Source organism: Pyrus communis, chromosome 4 (assembly GCF_963583255.1).
Source record: "Pyrus communis chromosome 4, drPyrComm1.1, whole genome shotgun sequence".
Taxonomy (NCBI): Eukaryota; Viridiplantae; Streptophyta; class Magnoliopsida; order Rosales; family Rosaceae; genus Pyrus; species Pyrus communis.
The window spans coordinates 14,449,303-14,467,781 of NC_084806.1; the positions used below are offsets into that span (position 1 = coordinate 14,449,303).

Sequence of the window (18,479 nt, forward strand, 5' to 3'; positions counted from 1 at the left end):
ATGAACATGAAAGTTTCTCTATTTACAATTTATAGCCGTACCATTTTTATTATTAGTTTTTTGTTTCAAAAATACTTATTACAATTATAAAAATAATTAAATAATAAGTTAGATTTGACATATCGGGTGAAGAACAAAATAAAATTAAAAAAAAAAAAATCAAATTGCCTCATAAGCCGTCGAATTTAAATATATGTTTAAAGTTTGATATCTTTGGAGATGGTCTAAGGCGTTTCTATCGTCGAAAAAAAAAAAAAAAAAAAAACTATCTTGTAAGGTGACTATTGAAATAGACCATACTAAATGATAGAATAAATGCATATAGAGTGTAACATATGGTGGGTTGGATGAGATTATGCCTTAAGTATATATTGGATTAACAAAGACTTGTAAGACAGGACATGTAACCCATATATAAGGATAAGCTAAATAACCCACTCTATTATGGATTCATAACTCAATATATCAAGTTCTGTCCAGCTCACATTTTGATATAACAAATAACGAACTAGACACAAGTTCATTTTAATTATTCTCAACCTGTCCCAACCGACCTCTCAAATAGGCCCTTAGGAGTATAGTGGAACTATTATTGGAAAAGATATTGTTTTGACCTAAATTTAGCAGTCTCCATGTGGCGTTCCATGCTTAATCTACTAAGTAGTACGTGCTCATGTCAATCTACTACGTAGTTTGTGCCCTGATTTACTAATTAATTTGTCCCCCCTCCCAAGATTAGTTGCCCCTATCTATAAAGTAGCATGTGAAAAAAGGGTTAACGTTTCGGAGGCTTTGCGCCTATCTATAAGTAATTTGTCAGAGGCTTTGCGCAATGGGGATATTTGGTTGGGCAAGAAACATTTCGTTGGGCAAACATTTGGCACCAAGAAAAAAAAAAGTGTGTAGTGTGAGAAATCTTGCCCAACGAACCATAAGAGGTTTCGTTGCGCAAATGCTTAATTAGGTTTAAGGGTTTAGGGTTTTCGTTCATTGGGTAAGTGGATATATACGTTGGGGCAAAGTGAGTGGCATGGTTGGCATATTAAATTCTTTTGATGATTTTTGCATTCTACGAAACTAGTTTCCATGATATAATTGTCAAACTTGTTTTTATATACTTCCAAATCTCATACACCAAAAATCACAAAAAATAAACGTTCAGAGATTAGATAACTGGACGAAATCATTCAACTATTAGAGACCAAAAATCATGATGTAACGGTCATTTTAGCTCTGATTTGGATGATTTTTTACAAGTATACTGCTAGACTCTAGAAGAATACAATTAACGAACTTGATCATCAATTTGAAATATTTACACTAATGGATACAACAAAAGCTTACTAACTATGTTAAAAGTTATGGGAATTTTTTTTTCTTTGCCCGATGAATTAGATGGGTTCGTCGGGCCACCCTACCAATAGTCGTCGGCAAAATTACAAACTATGTCGAGAAAACTCTACAAATTACCTCCAAATGTTTCTCCAAAAATCAAATTTGCTCCTAGAAAAGGTTACCTGACAAATATTCCAAAATTTCGTCCGGAAAATATTATTTCCCACCAATTTTTTTCGTCAAAATTAAATATTCCAAGCAACTTTTGCTTGCTAAACTTTTAGGGTTTGCCCGATGAAATCTGAATATGTGAGAATTTGGTAAAATTGTAGAAATATGTGAAATTGTAGGAAAGTATATGAAAATTGGTAAAATTCTAGAAATATGTGAAATAGTTAATTTTTTTTTTCTTTCACAAATGTCATCGCACTGGACCACCAATGGGCACCCATCTTCCTCTTTTTCTGGTCAAAGTGAGTGTTCGACCCTCAACACCACCCAGGCGGCTAGCGGCACCTAGGCGGCCACTTTTGAGTTAGCAATCGACCCTAGTAATTCTGGGCCATAGGGCAGAGTGGCCCGATTTGCTATCGACCTCACAGCCACAAATGCCATGAACTTGTGGTAGCCCTAACCCAAGGCCACTGTGCAAAAAGTGGGAGACGAAGAACTCCCGACCGGACCTAAGAGCAAAATCTAGGGGATCTGTACAAGGTTGGCGAGCAATCAGATCACCCGGGTATCATAGTTCTGAATCTTGGTTATTGGTAACCCTAATCATCTGCAAGCGAGCGATAAAATGAACATCTTGTTGACATCTATAATGCAAAAGAAGGATGAGTACCTCCCCAACCATTGCCATCAACAATCGAATGTGCATATGGGAAAGCTGACACCTGATCCAAAGGTCTCTCTACAGTTGCTGATGGATGGAGTTGGGTGACGGAAAGGCAAGAAAGTTTGCAATGTAGGAACCGGTCGGGTTCGGGACCTCAAAGGGTCTTCTTCTTATAAAAAGATTGTGACTGTTGGGCCTCATACATAGAGCAACCTAGTTGGATACCATGAAAAAATTGAGGTTTCACTATGAAACCAATTGGTAATATAAGAAGTAACCCAACCTCTTATAATCCCTTGCAAGACTTCTCCTTTCACCGATGTAGGATTCTTTTACCTTCACATCCTCACATGGCTACTCTTTATATTATCAATTGTTTTTATCCTAGAACCTCAACCTTCTTTAGAGATTAATGTAAGGGATTACATTTTTTAGGTCCGTAACAATGACCTTGATGGCACATCTACCTCCATCGTCTCGTTTCAAGCTTTGAACTATTGCTATGAACATTCTGTAAGGTGATTGTTAAAATCTGCCGTATTAAATTATAAAATAAATACCTGGTTGTAATAATTTATGGTGATTTGTTAGAGAAATGTTATTAAATTGTTATTAGTGCTATGTAAATGATCGTTAGAATTTCCTAATAATTATAAAACACAATGACTGTAATAATTCAGGTTATAGGCCACGGCGAATAGGTCTCCAGATCTACCTCGACTCCACTTATCGTTGTAGTACCAAGAAAATTACCTGGTCATTTCCCCTTCGACTGTGTAATGGATTAACAGATTGCAATTGAGAGCCATATTTACCCTTTTTCTTTATTTAAATTTAAATTACAAAAAATTTAAAATTAATGAGAAATAACATATATACTAGATACATTTTCAATCTAAAAACTTATTAAGGTTGTCACATAAAAAAAAGCGGGGGCGGGGGCGGGGGTGGGGCCCGGTGGGGGACTATGGGGGTGAAATTTTAATTTAAACTATTTATTTTTAATTTTTAATTTAAAATATTTATTTTTAATTTTTATTATTGTACCTAAAACCTATTACTTATAAGTGACGAAGGTACTGATTGAAAAATATTTTAAATTTAATAGATAAATTTATAAATAAGTTTATAATAATTTATGAATTTTGAACAAGATTGCATGGAATGTCCTTAATTGGCTAACATAGATAAACACGAAGATTAAATTGGTCAAATTAAAACACATGGAGACTAAATCAGCCAAATAGTTGAATGGCTATAACACAAAGACCATTTTGACATTTAAGCCTTTTTTATTTGTTTTGGCTGCAATAGTACCTATGATTTAGTGGTAAGAGTTTTATATATGTAATACCTAACAGTTGTAAAAATTAATTAAATCTAAATGCTATATCTATCTTTTAATTTTTCGGACTAGACAATGGTTCATACCATGTGATTCTATAAAAACTTGTAGTGCCCGCAGCGACCGCGATGAAAAATTGTTTACAATTGGGTCAAACATATTAGTTACTGAATCAAGATGATTAGTACTGATGGCATTGTTCTAACCTACTTTTAGTTTACAAATTGTTGATGTTCATTGCCAATCAATTCAAAAGTTTTATTTGAATTATCTTTTGGCCTTATATATAATAATATCGCTATTCGTCCAACTTCAACCATTATAAAATGATCTCCTCGGGCCACTTACATACATTAACAAGCCAGTTATCTTACAAATCCAGTCCCACACAAAGATGGTAGCTACCAACACAAATTACGACCGGAAAAGTGAAGTAAAAGCTTTTGATGAGACCAAAGAAGGAGTTAAAGGCCTCGTTGATGCGGGCATAACTGAGGTTCCTAGAATTTTTCATCGACCACCGGAGTCGGATGATCACTACCACATCAACAATCCCAGCTCTGATTCAGAAGCCACCCAGTTTAGCATCCCAGTCATAGACCTTCAAGGCCTAGATCGACTTGATAGTCCAACTAAACGCAAGGAGATTGTTGCGAAAGTCAGAGAGGCGTCAGAGACTTGGGGCTTTTTTCAAATTATCAACCATGGAATACCTGTTGGTGTTCTGGAGGAGATAAAGGATGGGGTACGAGGGTTTTTCGAGCTAGACACTCAAGTGAAGAAGGAGCTTTATACTCGTGATCCCTTTAAACCTCTGATCTACAATAGCAACTTTGATCTTTACAGTGCACCGGTGACTAATTGGAGAGATACTTTTATGTGTTATGTGGCTCCTAATCCTACTAAGCCAGAAGACTTGCCACAAGTATGCAGGTATGTGACAAGATAGTTCATAATTCTCTGCAATCAGTGGTAAACTTTTAAATTATATCTTGGTCATGATTAATTGATTTGATGACTTGATCATGTATTTACTTTGGTGCTCATGGAGTTGCATACTTTTACCAGTATAACATAGGCATGTGGTCCAATCTTTCGGCCAACACTTGAAATCCATTTTCAAAGGCAAAGGCCTAAATTTATTGGACATAAAGCAGGGTTGGAATTGGTCTTATTGAATACAACAAAATTTAGAATCTGAAAAGTATAAAGGTACATATATAAGCCGGTTAACTCACCATATTGGTTAAATTTCTATATTAATTTCAACTTGCAGAGACATACTGGTTGAATATTCGATGCAAGTGATGAATTTGGGGAGGTTATTGTTCGAGTTGTTATCGGAGGCTCTTGGCCTTAAGCCAAGTCACATGAATGACATAGATTGCAGTGAGGGGCTTGTGATTCTAGGCCATTACTATCCTCCTTGTCCACAGCCAGAGTTGACTATGGGCACAAGCAGTCATGCTGACAATGACTTCCTCACAATCCTTCTGCAAGATCATATTGGAGGTCTTCAAGTTCTTCATCAGAGCAAGTGGGTTGATGTTCCCCTTGTGCCTGGTGCGCTTGTGGTTAACATTGGAGATCTTCTACAGGCAAGTACAAAATAATCATATATATATATATATATATTGTTATTGGATAAACGAGTCATCGTTGTATACATGTTGTAATTGAAGATGTTTATTTTCTACTCACCAATTAATAGAAGGTGCATAATATGAAAATCTTAATTGTTATCAAAACCTTTGACTTGTTCACTTCGTACATAATTTACTAAATGATCTACAAAATAACCGGCACTATCACTATTATCTGGTGATATTTTTTTTATATTTGTAAGTAAATGTCAAGTTTGATTCATTGTGTGGTTTAGCCCATATACGTACCCCGATCTCTAGAGTTGAGTAATAATAACACCATAACATTTCTTTTTCTTCTATCATGTACGATATACTATCGTGTCTTATTTGTTTATATTTATGCCGTCTCTAAATTTGGTAATCTTTCTTGTGTCAAATTGTTCGAATTAGATTCCAATTGGGTTTTAAAATTGATTTTTTTGGGGGGTTTCAGCTCATAACAAACGATAGATTCAAGAGCATACAACACAGGGTACTGGCAAACCGTGTAGGACCAAGGATATCTGTTGCGAGCTTCTTCTGCACAGGGATGTTGCCGTTGACAAAACTCTATGGACCAATTAAGGAGTTATTATCAGAAGACAATCCTCCAAAATACAAGGAGACAACTGTGAGGGACTATGTTGCTTACTTCAACAACAAAGGCCTTGATGGCACCTCTGCCTTGTCGAATTTCAAGCTTTGAAGTTGGGGATGTCATATTGATTAAAATCCTCTGTTTATGTTACATATGTCCAGGGAAGTTATTATCTGAGTCAATTCCTGGAGGTGGATAAATATAAGATTACTCTACAATTTGATCAGTTAACGAAAACTGTACAATGAAATACTACTTACAAAAATGGCCAGTAGTTTCTATTCTACAGTTTGGCAATGGATTTTAGTGGATTTAGTTTGTCAATGGATTTGTAGGCAATTACGTGTAGTGTGTAATACGACTGGCTTGATAAATTATGAACGATGTTAATATTGTCTACTAACTGAAAGGATTTCATTGTCTAAATTTTTTTGAAATCTTTTACCCTTTTAAATTTCGTTTATCCCCTGACAATTTCTGGCTTTGCCACTATTTGAAATGGTTTAGATATTTATAAAGTTGAAGAAACTGAGGTGGAAATAAGTAGTGAATTCTAGTAACTACGATTTCTCTCAATTTAGAGCTCTATTAATTACATGGTTGGGAAAATTTAAGGGTTTAAAATTTTCAAAACACTTGTTTTGGGTTAACAGGTGAAGCAGAATGAAAATATGAAATAAGATTATGGAAATGAGAGAGTTCGAAATTATTACTATAATTTAAGGAATGAGTAGTTTCAAATTCGTGATGTATGAGTGAAAATTCAATAAGATATTGCTAGGGAGAGTAAATGTATTTCTATTGGTGATACATTATTTAGTTTGTAAGTTTTACTTACAAATTTAATTTTTTTAGCTTTATCCATTCCAATATTGTATTCCCTAGCTAGGATATCAGGCCGCATGGTAAAAATTATAATACTCAATCTGCCCTGTCCATATTAACGAAAGCAAAGGACATCAAATATCTAAAAAACACAAATCCTAAAAGATCCGAATGGTGCAGATGCAAAGGATGCACTCTATAGCTTTGACTCCATTAATTCTCAGATATTCTGATATCACTACAATCTCATCAAAATTAATATTGCTTTCATCACTTTCACTTTTACATTTATGATTTATGTCCTGTATTCTCATCAGCTAGATATCACCTGCGTGCATGAAAGCCAAGTGTCACTTACTTTGAAAATTCAAGAAAGTCCGTTCATGCACACTGCCACCTCATGATCTACCATCCCTAAAGTCATTTTTTTACTTATATATTTCTAGTTCTAAGACCTCACGCACACATCTTAGGCAGTTTCTGCTCCCTCTTGGTAAGTGCATAGAGTCTCATCTTGTTTGATTTGTGCTTCCTATATGATTAGTGTAATTAACTTGCTTACTTGTTTTTGCAAGACAACGAAAATGGCTGGAGTCAAGGCCAACAGTAATACGGATCGGATAAGTGAATTAAAAGCATTCGACGAAACAAAAGGTGGTGTGAAGGGACTGCTTGATTCAGGCATTACAAAACTCCCATCTATTTTTCACTCCAAGCAACTGAGCGTCGATGACCGGAAGGTGGCAAGTGACGATGTCCAATTGAGTATTCCAATCATTAACCTAAAAAACATCCATAATGACTCAGTTTTGCGAGCTGAAGTAATTGAGAAAGTTCGATATGCAAGTGAGAAATGGGGTTTCTTTGCGGTGATCAATCATGGAATTTCTGATGATGTTTTGGATAGGATGATAGACGGAATGCGTAGGTTCCATGAGCAGGACACTGAGCTGAAGAAAAAGTTGTATTCCCGTGAGAGTGGGAAGAAGGTTCTTTATTCCTCCAATTATGATTTGTTCCATGCTCAAGAAGCTAATTGGAGGGATACGTTTTCCTGTTATATGGCTCCTAATCCACCAACGCCAGAAGAGATGCCTTCAGTGTGCAGGTATGTATTCAAATGTAGGGTAATTAAATAATCAGTAATGCAATTTAGACGCATAACACTAACAGTAATCTAATAGAAGTCCGTTATGCAATGGTATGTGGTCAGCGTTGGGTGGTTAAATAAAATTACTCTTAATTGATTCTCTAAGTTTGGGATTTACAAGGTACTGTAATTTTTGTTATAAATTTCTTATAAAATTAACATAAAATATTATTACAGAGAAATAGTGATAGAGTACTCGGAGAAAGTGACGAAATTGGCACATACTTTGTTTGAGTTGTTTTCTGAGGCTCTTGGGCTTAATCCAAACAAACTGAAAGACATGGGTTGCGCTGAGGGGCAACTTCTTCTTGGTCACTACTACCCAGCATGCCCTGAACCAAAATTAACTTTGGGCACTAGCAAGCACACTGATGGCACCTTCATCTCCGTACTTTTACAAGACCAAATTGGTGGCCTCCAAGTTTTATATGATAATCAATGGGTTAATGTTCCTCCAAAGAAAGGAGCTCTAGTTATCAATATCAACATCGGAGACCTTCTGCAGGCAAGAATTCATTGATTAATTATCCCTACTTATCGTTGTATTATCTATCAAATTTAAAGTCCAAATGACAACCTTTATACTAAATTACTCGTAATAAGTACACCTAGGCGTAGCCAAGTGGGCTAAAGGGAATCGGTGCTCTGCACCAAAGTTTGAATCTCCCTTCCCACAATTCAAATTAGATTTAATTAGAATAGTAATAACTTTATGCTGTTTTTTGTGCAGCTCATCACGAATGGCAGATTCATTAGTGTCTATCACAGAGTTATAGCGCAGAAGGTGGGACCAAGAATTTCAGTGTCAATCTTTTTCAGGCCATATGTTCAGGGAGGAAAATCATATGCTTATGGACCAATCAAGGAGTTGTTATCAGACGGAAATCCACAAATCTACAAAGAAGTTGATTTCAAAGATTATCTGAATCACTACCTCACGAAAGGGATAGATTTTGTCTCCCCCTTAGTGAAATTCAAGCTGTGAAGAAATTTATGCCCATTAAGTTCTCATATGTTAATGAATAAGCCTGTTAGTCATGCTAAACTTGAGTAGTCATAAGAATAGCTACTCAATCATCTGTATGCCGAAATAAAGCAGAGAACTCTGTTAATCTGTTATTTAAATTTGTGTTCAGCAAATATTCGGGCAATTGAATAATTAATCATGTGTTGTTCTGGTTTTGACAATGGGCTGCCCTATCAACCGAAATATATAGTGATTGTGAAATGTTGCTTATCTTTCATGTGAAAGAGCGTAGGGTTTTTTTTTTTTTTTTTTTTTTTTTCTTTTTTCTCTCACTTTAATTCTTGAAAAAGATTGAAAATTAATAAAAATTCATTTTTAAATTATCCATTGTTGTGGCCTGCAGCATAGAGAGAAAGAAAGTGGAGAATAGATTTGAGGAATTCCAGTTTTTGTGCCTTTATTTATACTAATAAAGAGGAGAAAAACTTGCTCTCTAAGTAATACAAAGTCTATTAGGAAAAATCTTCTAGATCCCAAAGGATTCCTAATGATAAGCTCATATTTATATAAATTTTACATCAAATTCACTTGTCTTTTCTTAGTTAGTTCCTTATATTTTTGAGCTATTTACTTTGTTTTTGCGTTTTGTAGGATTTTTCAACTAAAGAAAAGAAAAATAGCACAAGTGGAATTTTAAGTAACAAATTCGTCAAAACTGCCTGTGCAGGTTAGCTGACTTTGAAAGCAAGTTGCGGACAGCTCAGAATGAATTAGAGAATGAGCCTTATATGCTTGGAAAGCTACGGATGTCTATGTTCTGAAGCATTTCACGGATTATTAATATCATTTTTCTAGAAGAAGTTATGGCCATTTTAACATTGAAAGGTTCCTAAGAGGCTGAGCAGTTTGTAACTGACAAGAAAACATTGAAAGCAATAAATCCAATAAAACTAACAGCCAAAACTAATGCAGCCAAAAACAAGCCAGCTAACACCTATTCAAATATCAGAGGAAATGGAAAATTAAGTGGGGGTAATGGGCATAAATGCTGCCCAAAGAGTTACAATTGTTTTAGCATTTCCTTTCACTTATTGTCATAACTAAATGGCTGTTAGTGGGGTGAGTTATGGAGAAAAAATTGTGGCAGCAGAAAAGAAGAAAAGGGCTAGAGGTTGCAGCAGCAAAGGGGGGAAAAAAGATGAAAAAAAAGATAGAAAAAAGGAAGAAAAGCAAGGAAAAAAGAAGGTTGCTGCGTTGGGGAAGGAAGGAAAGGAAGGAGGAAATCTTGGCATTCTCTTCTTTCAGTTTTATCTTCTCAAACTCATGTCTTTCTTTTGGTTTAATTTGAGAATTATATGTAACTAATTTTTAGTAGTTAGGGGCTGTTTTGAAGCCCCGAATATGATTGCAAGTTTCTTATGACATTTCCTTTGAATTACTTTTATGAATGGATGAAAATTGGTTCACTACTTATCTCATTGATGAATTCTTTATGTGTTTTCTACGGATGCATACTTAGTAAGCATATCTAGGATTCTAATGCTATGAATATGTGTGTGCCTGCCCTTATCAAATGAGGACCTACATATGTTCTAGAGTAGTACTTGTTAATTGCGATTAACATGTGAATCAATTTCTAGGATAAGTAAGACAACGCTAGTACTTACGATGCCTTGTGATGACTCAAACTCTTTTCATTCTTAATGATTTCTACTTGTTAAATCTATGAACACACCATTCTTGATTGCATGTTAGGGACTCAGTTAAGTTGAAAACGCCATTCTCTTAACATACTACATAAGAAAGAGTAATAGGTTGAGTTCTAACATTGAGCCAACTTGAGCATCTTTATCCGGAAATAAAAGGAATTTGAATGAAACATAACATGTTTGCATGATTATTTGGTGGTGGATAGCAATTCCCCTAACTCGTTTTTCTTAACTTGTGAACTACAATCTATTTTTATTATTTAAAATCTGTTTCTGTCTTGTTTTTGTTCTATTTAATTTAAATATCAAATCAACTCTAGAAATCCTAAAATTTTTTGTGAGTGTAGCTCTGTGTGTCTAGTTTCTGCATATAAAATTTCATGGACTTTAGATAAGTGTAAGTCGGTCTAATAATTATATTTCGGTGGCTTGTCAATAGGGACAGCAGTCCAGTTTTTGTGACATTTTAAGTAGTTAGATAAAACAATCCGCTGCGGGAAAGACCCTTATTTTCATATGCTATAATTGACAAATATTATTGTTAATAAGGAAAATTAATAGGACATTTGTGTGCTACTTTGTGGTGTGCTTTTAATCCTATCACCTAATCTATCTTTACTTAGGAATTACACAATCACAATATGTATTAGAACATATGTCACAATACTCCTCCTTGAGTGTGCAAATACTCAAGTAGATGGCGCATCAAATCTTCAGGCAAATGTAGAAGCAATTGATGAAGTCATCTTGTCTAGTCGGCAGAAGCAGCGAATGCTAGTCTCAAAATAAACGGAAGAATGCATGGGTAGTAAAACTTACAAAACCTCCCTATGGCAAAACCCAAGGTGGGACAAAAGCCCATAGCTAAAGGAGAAAAGTGAGAAGTTGCATTAAGTCAAAACTATACATCTTCAGGACGCAAGTAGGATGTACACAAAGGTATGACCAACCAAGATGGTGCCTCGTCAAAACCTAGTTATGTAGCAAAAACCCAACGAGAAAAAAGCTCCTAAGCATAGGGAAAAAGAGTACATTAAGGTAAAATGAGTATACTTCTGGATACTCCCCCTGAGTTTGACAGAACTTCAAAATAAAACTATAAGCATCGCAAATGAGAAAGTTACGCATACCAATTCCTCAAACAAGCTTTTGGAAGGTAGACTTTGGCAGTGACGTCATGTAAAGGTTGGCAAGGTTGTCTAGGGTTAGACTGCTTGACTTTAATCTTCTGATGCTCATGCTGATGTAGACACAATATGCTTGGCGTTGACTTGTTGGATTTTTCATGATCTGGTTAATATATATGACATTGTCTTCATGGATCGTTGTTAGGTTTCAACAATGGATGAAAATCACAAGGAGTTTGATTATGCTTAACAAGAGTTCTCAACCATATCTCTCACGTGATGAGATACAGTGAGTCTTGGAACAATTCAAAGGTTTCACAACTAAAGGTCAATATCACGGACCTCCAAGATATTGTGGTGTTCCTTAATGGTAAAAACATAACCATTCGGGAACGTACCTTGTGCGGTGAGATAGATAGTTTGATTCAGTGAATCCCACAAGGTAAACATCATTTTGAAGATCAAGGGGGTGTGATATATTCTGAGATGCATAGGGATAGATAAGCCCAAATCCGTAGTAACGGAAAAACATCTTTAGCACCAAATTTGGTGGTGGCGTGTAGGCGCAGTGCTGCTTTATGCCAAAAGATTATCAACACATAAGATGTCTGATTCTAATGCATTGAGTTAAGTACAACAAACGCCAATTGTACTTAGATATGGTTGCCTTACATTCCAATATGGAACCTTATGTTCCATATCCTCTGTAAAGGTCTCATTTGCATTTAGCATACAAACGATCAAGGTATACTCAGACATAACACCTTCTGGGTCTAGTTTGAATGGTGCACAGAATACCATCAGAACTAGCTCGAAACTTCAGGTTGAGATAATGTCAAGTTTTTCCGAGATCATACATCTTAAAGTTCAACTTTAGGAGCGAGTCAATTTTCTCAACTTGAGCAATTTCGAATTTTGTACATGTAAGGGCATATATCCCTAACTTATCAAATATTCACTTAGAAGAGTATACCATATATGCTCGGATGGTTTTGCATCCGCAAAATAAAGGCTTCATCAGAACAGAAAGGGTGTTCTTGTGGTATATAACTATTTGAATCAGTACATGTAAGTCTTTTGGAAACTCCATGTAGGTTTCGTATCAGAATTCTAGATATACTACAACTACATTTGTAATGCTCCATTAATCACAAGGCGTATGAGAGAAGCCTTGCGCCATAAGGATTGAGACTGCGATTGAGCGATAGATTTATTCGTGCCATGTTCCTTCAAATTTGGGTAAGTGAATCCTCGAATTGAGTGATCTGCCACGCTTCTGGTGCAGAATAGATTAATTGGCTAACCTGCCATAGTAATGGCGTTCTTGCTTTTAAGGACAAAGGTACGTCGTACATTTGGGACATTCATCTTTACAGGCACATTTGCAGCTGGTATATGTGATTTCATCAGTTTTACTAGATCATAAGAAGTGTCTAGTTATACTCTGACGATCTAGATTGGGATCGAAACAAGACATAGTAGGGACGTCCACGGTAATTTGTGTCATTCTTTAAGAATGTTAACTTTTTTATCTCCCCCAAACGGCATCTCATAAAAGTGACAATCCGCAAAACAAGTGGTATAATGATCGCTTGTCAAAGGTTATAAGTAAAGAATATTAGAAGGAGAATCATAATTGACATAGATTTCCATCCTTCCTTGAGGACCTTTTTTTTTTTTTTTTCTTTTGTACATTAGGACGGTGCAAATGGCATATAGACCACACAACCAAAGAGTGCATATGCGATATGTCGGGTTCGTATCTGGTAACCAACTAATATGTGCTTTATAAGGTTAGGTCGTGACGGGGCTCAGGTGGACAATATGGTTGCTTGCAACATTGCATGGCCCCAAATAGAGATCAAGAACTTGGTACGTATAACCAATGATCACGCAATCATTTGAAGGCATTTAATGAATGCTTCTCCTAGGCCATTTTGGGTATGAACATGAGGTACTGGATGTTCACCTTAAAAACCCAACCGACATGCAATATCCATCGAAATTTTTCAATGTAAATTCTCCAACTTATCCAATCAAATAATCAAGGTATGGAGCTCTGAGCTAGTTAATCTGAGCCATCAATGTAGAGAAGGCAACTTGTACACAATAGCCACACATGTGACCAACGTGTAGAACATCAACCAATACCGTGAGGTATCTAAATGGTCTGCAGGGTGGTTAAATCAGTCCACAAATGTCCCCTTGAATCCTTTGTAGAAAAGATGAAAGGTGATAAGGAATGATATGTTTCCAGGTATGATGTCTTCACTTTTGGTAAAAGGATGCCCAACACGGCGTATCATGGATCATCTTAGATGTCCCAAATGTACATCCACAGCAAAAATTCTTTGGAATCGCGGGCTTCTAGCTGGCCACATAGTGGCCTGAATAGGTGTAATTCACTCGTTAGGCGTTCCATCTTATCTAGAATACGCTTCTGGCTATATTCGTAGAAAGTGTAAAGGAATTTTACTCCATTTTCTACATTGGTTTCAATATGGTAATAATCCTCTCGAATATCCTTAAAGCTCGAAAAGGCGTTCTTCCGAAATGAAGTCAGTATAATACTTCCTTTCATGGTGAAATTAGTACCATTGGACAATATAAGGCAGTGCCATGGAAGGGTTGTTAGGGGATGATTAGGTATGAAATTAACATAGAACCAGACAGCTAACTTCCCCACAAAACATACCTAAGCATGAGTTAATTGTATTAACCACATGTGGTGATTTTTGTTAATTAACTCTTATTTGAGAATAATAGTGACATCCAAACACCAATCTTAAATCCGAGAACAAAAGAAATCGTCCACAAAGTAAACCAAAAGGTACTAGGATTGTCAGCCAATATAGCCTTCCATGTCAAATTTTTCTTGCCAAATGTATTAGGTGGAGCAAAATTAGTCTCACATATTGACTACGGGAAATGGTACTCCTCAACAACATTGGTAGAGGCACAGACAGGTGCAAAACCAATGATCTATTTCAGCAAAATAGAATTAGATGTTGCAGGGTTGAGGTCTGGGAGTACTATCCTTTATTCTTAAAGTTTTTTAGGTCTTAGGTGCCAAGAATCATGCTTTGGGCATGATACTACCTCTTGGTAGGCCCGAATTCTACCATATGTTGTAAAACAAACTCGAAATTAGATTATGAGAGAGAAACAGACCCAGACTTGGGTTCAGTAAGCTCCAGCCAAAGCTGGAGAGGTTTGTTCAGTAGGCCTCTGACGAAATAGAGCAATATAGTTCGGTGCATCTCTGTCGAAGAAAGCATATTGGTCGGTGTACCTCTGCCAAAGTAGAGCATGCATGTCGGTGCATCCTTGCTGAAGCAGGGCACCACCATTCGGTAGACTTCATCCGAAACTGGGTCTATATCGGTCAATACCTCATAGCTGAATTATTGGGGTACCTTTCTCTCACAAGTGTGGTAGTAATCAGATTCAAGAATTTGTTAAACTTCCGCTCTCTACACTACTACTTCAGGAGCAATTTAAATATATAAGGACGATAAAGATTTTCTTCTAGTCAAAATTCAATAGGATATAAACTTTAGAACTATACCTATTCATGGACGTAAAAGTTTCAATCATGTTTTGCTTCGGACAAGAATTCATCTTTGTATGATTTAGAACTATCTATAGCGAGTCAAAGAGCCATGGAGTCCTCAGTAGTGAGGTACTTCCATTTGATATGCCTCAAGCAGAAGTCTTCGAATGAAGACCATGGTGAAAGCTTATTCAGCTCTTCCACACCATAACTGGCTACAATGATTTTGCAACTAGTCATAGTCAAGTGAGGTGTCACGTCTTGTATCCACATAAAGTAGTTTCTTGTTCGAAACTTCCAAATCAATGAAATCAAACTTGTTACGGTTCGACAATACGTGGAATTGCGGAAACAAGATTGTGATTGATGCTTTAGGAAATAAAATTTCCATAAACATCAAAGTGAGAACATTCAAGTTCTAGGACATGGATTGGTTTAAACAGATTTAAGCATGGAGAACTTCGGGTCTCAACATGAGTGTTGCATGTTAAGAAACTTCAGGTTTCTATGGCACTTGTCCGAAACTTTGGGTTCGGAAGTATGAACTTCAGGTTCATAATACCTGCAAACAAACACAATATATACAAGACAAAAAAAAGCAACAGATACAGCCGTCAGGCCTTATGATAGTGATTTAATTAATTATTGGTCTTCATGCCAATGGGGAGAATTGAGAGAAAAATATAAACCAAGTAGTGCCAAAAGAAAATTTAGGCGATTAAAATTGGTGGCCCAAAATGGACCAAAGACCAAAGGTGGCTAAAATTGTAAAATAAAAAAAAGAATATCCAAGCCCAAAATTGGGCTGGAAAAGCCAAGCCCGTGTACACAAATGAGGGCTGTAGAAGCAAGCCCAGATGGCAGAGGCCCAAAAAGGGTGCCAATCTTGTGGCCCAAAATCGACTAAAGCCCAAAGGTGGCTAAAATTGTAAAAAAAAAAAAAAAAAAAAAAAAAGATCCAAGCCCGTGTACACAGATAAGGGTTGCAGAAGCAAGCCCAGATGGCAGAGGCCCAAAAAGGATGCCAATCTTGTGCATCACATCCGTGCACAGAGGCTAAGATCTAATGTGGTGCAGTGCAAGGAATCCACAAAAACCAAGTGGGCTAGGTTCCATTGTAGCATAGGATACGGGAACACTAGAGCCCATTGGGCTAGTGTTATGTGGGCTGAGCACGAGGGGTATCGGGCCTCCAAGGGTCGTGGGTTTAATCCAATCAAGAATCCTAGCTGTGCTATGTAGGTTCACCGAGGAAGAAAACCGGAGTGCTTGGTTCTAGCGACGGTGTCTTGGTCAAAAGTTCTCGGGGGTGAGTCCGTGAGTTAATGGTTCATCGAATAACCATCATAGGTTGGCAGAGGGGCATCCTTGATGGCAACGAATGATGGACACTGCGGAGTCAAAACAAAATTTCTAAAAAAAAAAATCCAGTGAAATCTCAGCTATATCCATCATCAACAATGACTGTAGGTCATCGGAGTTGGTCTAGGCTACACCAAATAGGTAGTCCTGACGGTGGTTCACTGGTCTAAGCTCAAAGGGACAAGGATGACACCATGGGTGTCGCGTTTTAGGTTCAACGGAGGGCTACAGGGCCTCTTGGCTCACTGCTCACGACTCGCGGCTCGGCATAAGAGAACTCAGCAGCTTGATGGATTTCCACCAAAACCGTAGCATATTTTCTTATTATTTTTTTTAAATTTACAGATTTATTTATATATATATATATATAAAATTCAATTCATGCATATTCAATATAATTCATAGCAATATCAATTCACCTAATTCAATAGGATTATGATTATAATGCAAACACAATTTATGTAGAATCTAAAATTAGAAAAACGTAAAGTTTGGTCATGTATGTTCATACTATCAAGACTGCAAAAATATCGAGATAAAAACCATTGTTTTGGAAGAACCCGATTGCGTGATGATATTGATGAATTGGTTTGATGCAAAAAATTATTTCTTCAATTTCAACTTTCCATCTCCAAAGCTTGTATCACGTTCAACACAAAAAATTTAAAATTGAATCAATGAAAGTATATGAATTCAATAAAATCAAAATTTAATCAATTAAAAATAACTGAAATGTAATACTCTCTTGATTGAAGAATAACCGCATCATATTCCTTAGCGCAACAGAGGAACATGCTAATAACGTGTTGTAGCCTATATTTAACTGAGGGGTGCAGCATGGAGAGAAAAAGAGTGGAGAATAGGCTTGAGGAATTGTGTGTTAATTCCCCAATCCTTGTGCCTTTATTTATAATAATAAGGAGGAGAGAAACTTGTTCTCCAAGTAATACAAAGTCTATTAGGAAAGATCTTCTAGATCCCAAAGGATTCCAAATCTATCTCTACTTAGGATTTACACAATCACAATATGTATTAGAACATATGTCACAACACACATTGATTATAGTCCTTTGATGTGTCATTAATTCAAATTAATTAATGAGTATTTTATTCAATGTCTCCTGTTAAATATTTTGAATTTATTAATGCACACATTTTAATTTATTTTTTGACCAAAAAAAGTTTTTTAAATTTATTAATTTTATTTAACATTCTTCAAACTTGAAAGACTCAATCAACGTACCTAAGGTCATCTCCAACCGAATGGTCTAGAGGGCCAGAGGGCCAAAAATAGCTCGAAAACCATCTCCAACCGAGGGCTAGGCCAGAGGGCTGTGGAATCTGAGAGGGCCCCACGAAATCGGATAGGGCTAGAGGACTGGCCAGAAAAATCATATTTCCTGTCGATTATAATCGACATGAATACGTATATATTATTTAATATAAATGTATTCCTATCAGTTATTATTTAATATAAATGTATTCCTATCGGTTATAACCGACAGGAATGCTTAAGAAAAAAATTCAAATGCAACAGCTAGCTGACGTCAGCTAGCCGTTGCATTTGAATTTTTATTTTTTATTTTTTATTTTTATTTACAAAATTTTTCCTATAACTTCTATTTTTCATTTTTTTTTAAATATCATTTTTTCCTATAACTTTTATTTTACGAAATTTGTTTCATATTTTTTTTAAATTCCATTTTTTCCTTTAACTTCTATTTCACAAAAAAAAAAAAAAATAAATAAATAAATAAATAATTCCATTTTTTTTCTATAACTTCATATTTTTTATACTCCTACAATGGCAGATGATGAAGATGATGTTGATTATGGATATTAAATTTAAGTTGTTGTAGTTTTTAAATTTAAGTTAATGTTGTTTTCAAATTGAATTTGTAGTTTTTAAATTTAATTTGTCGTTTTTAAATTTTAGTTGTAGTTTTTAAATATAAGTTGTAGTTTTTAAATTTAAGTTGTTGTTGTTTTTAAATTTAAGTTGTTGTAGTTTTTAAATTTAAATAATAAATTATGTTTGGCCCTAT

At 35.8% G+C, this 18,479-nt stretch overlaps 2 protein-coding genes across 2 annotated transcripts; both read left to right on the plus strand.

The window, feature by feature from the left end:
• The first annotated feature begins 3,845 nt into the window (after positions 1-3,845).
• LOC137732324 (1-aminocyclopropane-1-carboxylate oxidase homolog 1-like) lies at positions 3,846-5,849 on the plus strand. Its single transcript, XM_068471635.1, has 3 exons — positions 3,846-4,451; positions 4,795-5,116; positions 5,598-5,849. The coding sequence occupies exons 1-3, from the start codon at positions 3,913-3,915 to the stop codon at positions 5,847-5,849; spliced, it is 1,113 nt and encodes a 370-aa protein (XP_068327736.1). The 5' UTR covers positions 3,846-3,912.
• A 281-nt stretch (positions 5,850-6,130) lies between these two features.
• Positions 6,131-8,851, plus strand: LOC137733038 (1-aminocyclopropane-1-carboxylate oxidase homolog 1-like). The gene is made up of 3 exons (XM_068472266.1): positions 6,131-7,674; positions 7,894-8,221; positions 8,447-8,851. The coding sequence occupies exons 1-3, from the start codon at positions 7,103-7,105 to the stop codon at positions 8,699-8,701; spliced, it is 1,155 nt and encodes a 384-aa protein (XP_068328367.1). The 5' UTR covers positions 6,131-7,102; the 3' UTR covers positions 8,702-8,851.
• The last annotated feature ends 9,628 nt before the right edge of the window (positions 8,852-18,479 follow it).

Bases quoted from the DNA above. Each gene is read 5' to 3' on its own strand.
- LOC137732324 (XM_068471635.1), top strand. From the start codon at position 3,913: ATGGTAGCTACCAACACAAATTACGACCGGAAAAGTGAAGTAAAAGCT. The intron at 4,452-4,794 runs GTATGTGACAAG...TTCAACTTGCAG, and splicing joins GACTTGCCACAAGTATGCAG to AGACATACTGGTTGAATATT. The intron at 5,117-5,597 runs GCAAGTACAAAA...GGGGGGTTTCAG, and splicing joins ACATTGGAGATCTTCTACAG to CTCATAACAAACGATAGATT.
- LOC137733038 (XM_068472266.1), top strand. From the start codon at position 7,103: ATGATTAGTGTAATTAACTTGCTTACTTGTTTTTGCAAGACAACGAAA. The intron at 7,675-7,893 runs GTATGTATTCAA...ATATTATTACAG, and splicing joins GAGATGCCTTCAGTGTGCAG to AGAAATAGTGATAGAGTACT. The intron at 8,222-8,446 runs GCAAGAATTCAT...TTTTTTGTGCAG, and splicing joins ACATCGGAGACCTTCTGCAG to CTCATCACGAATGGCAGATT.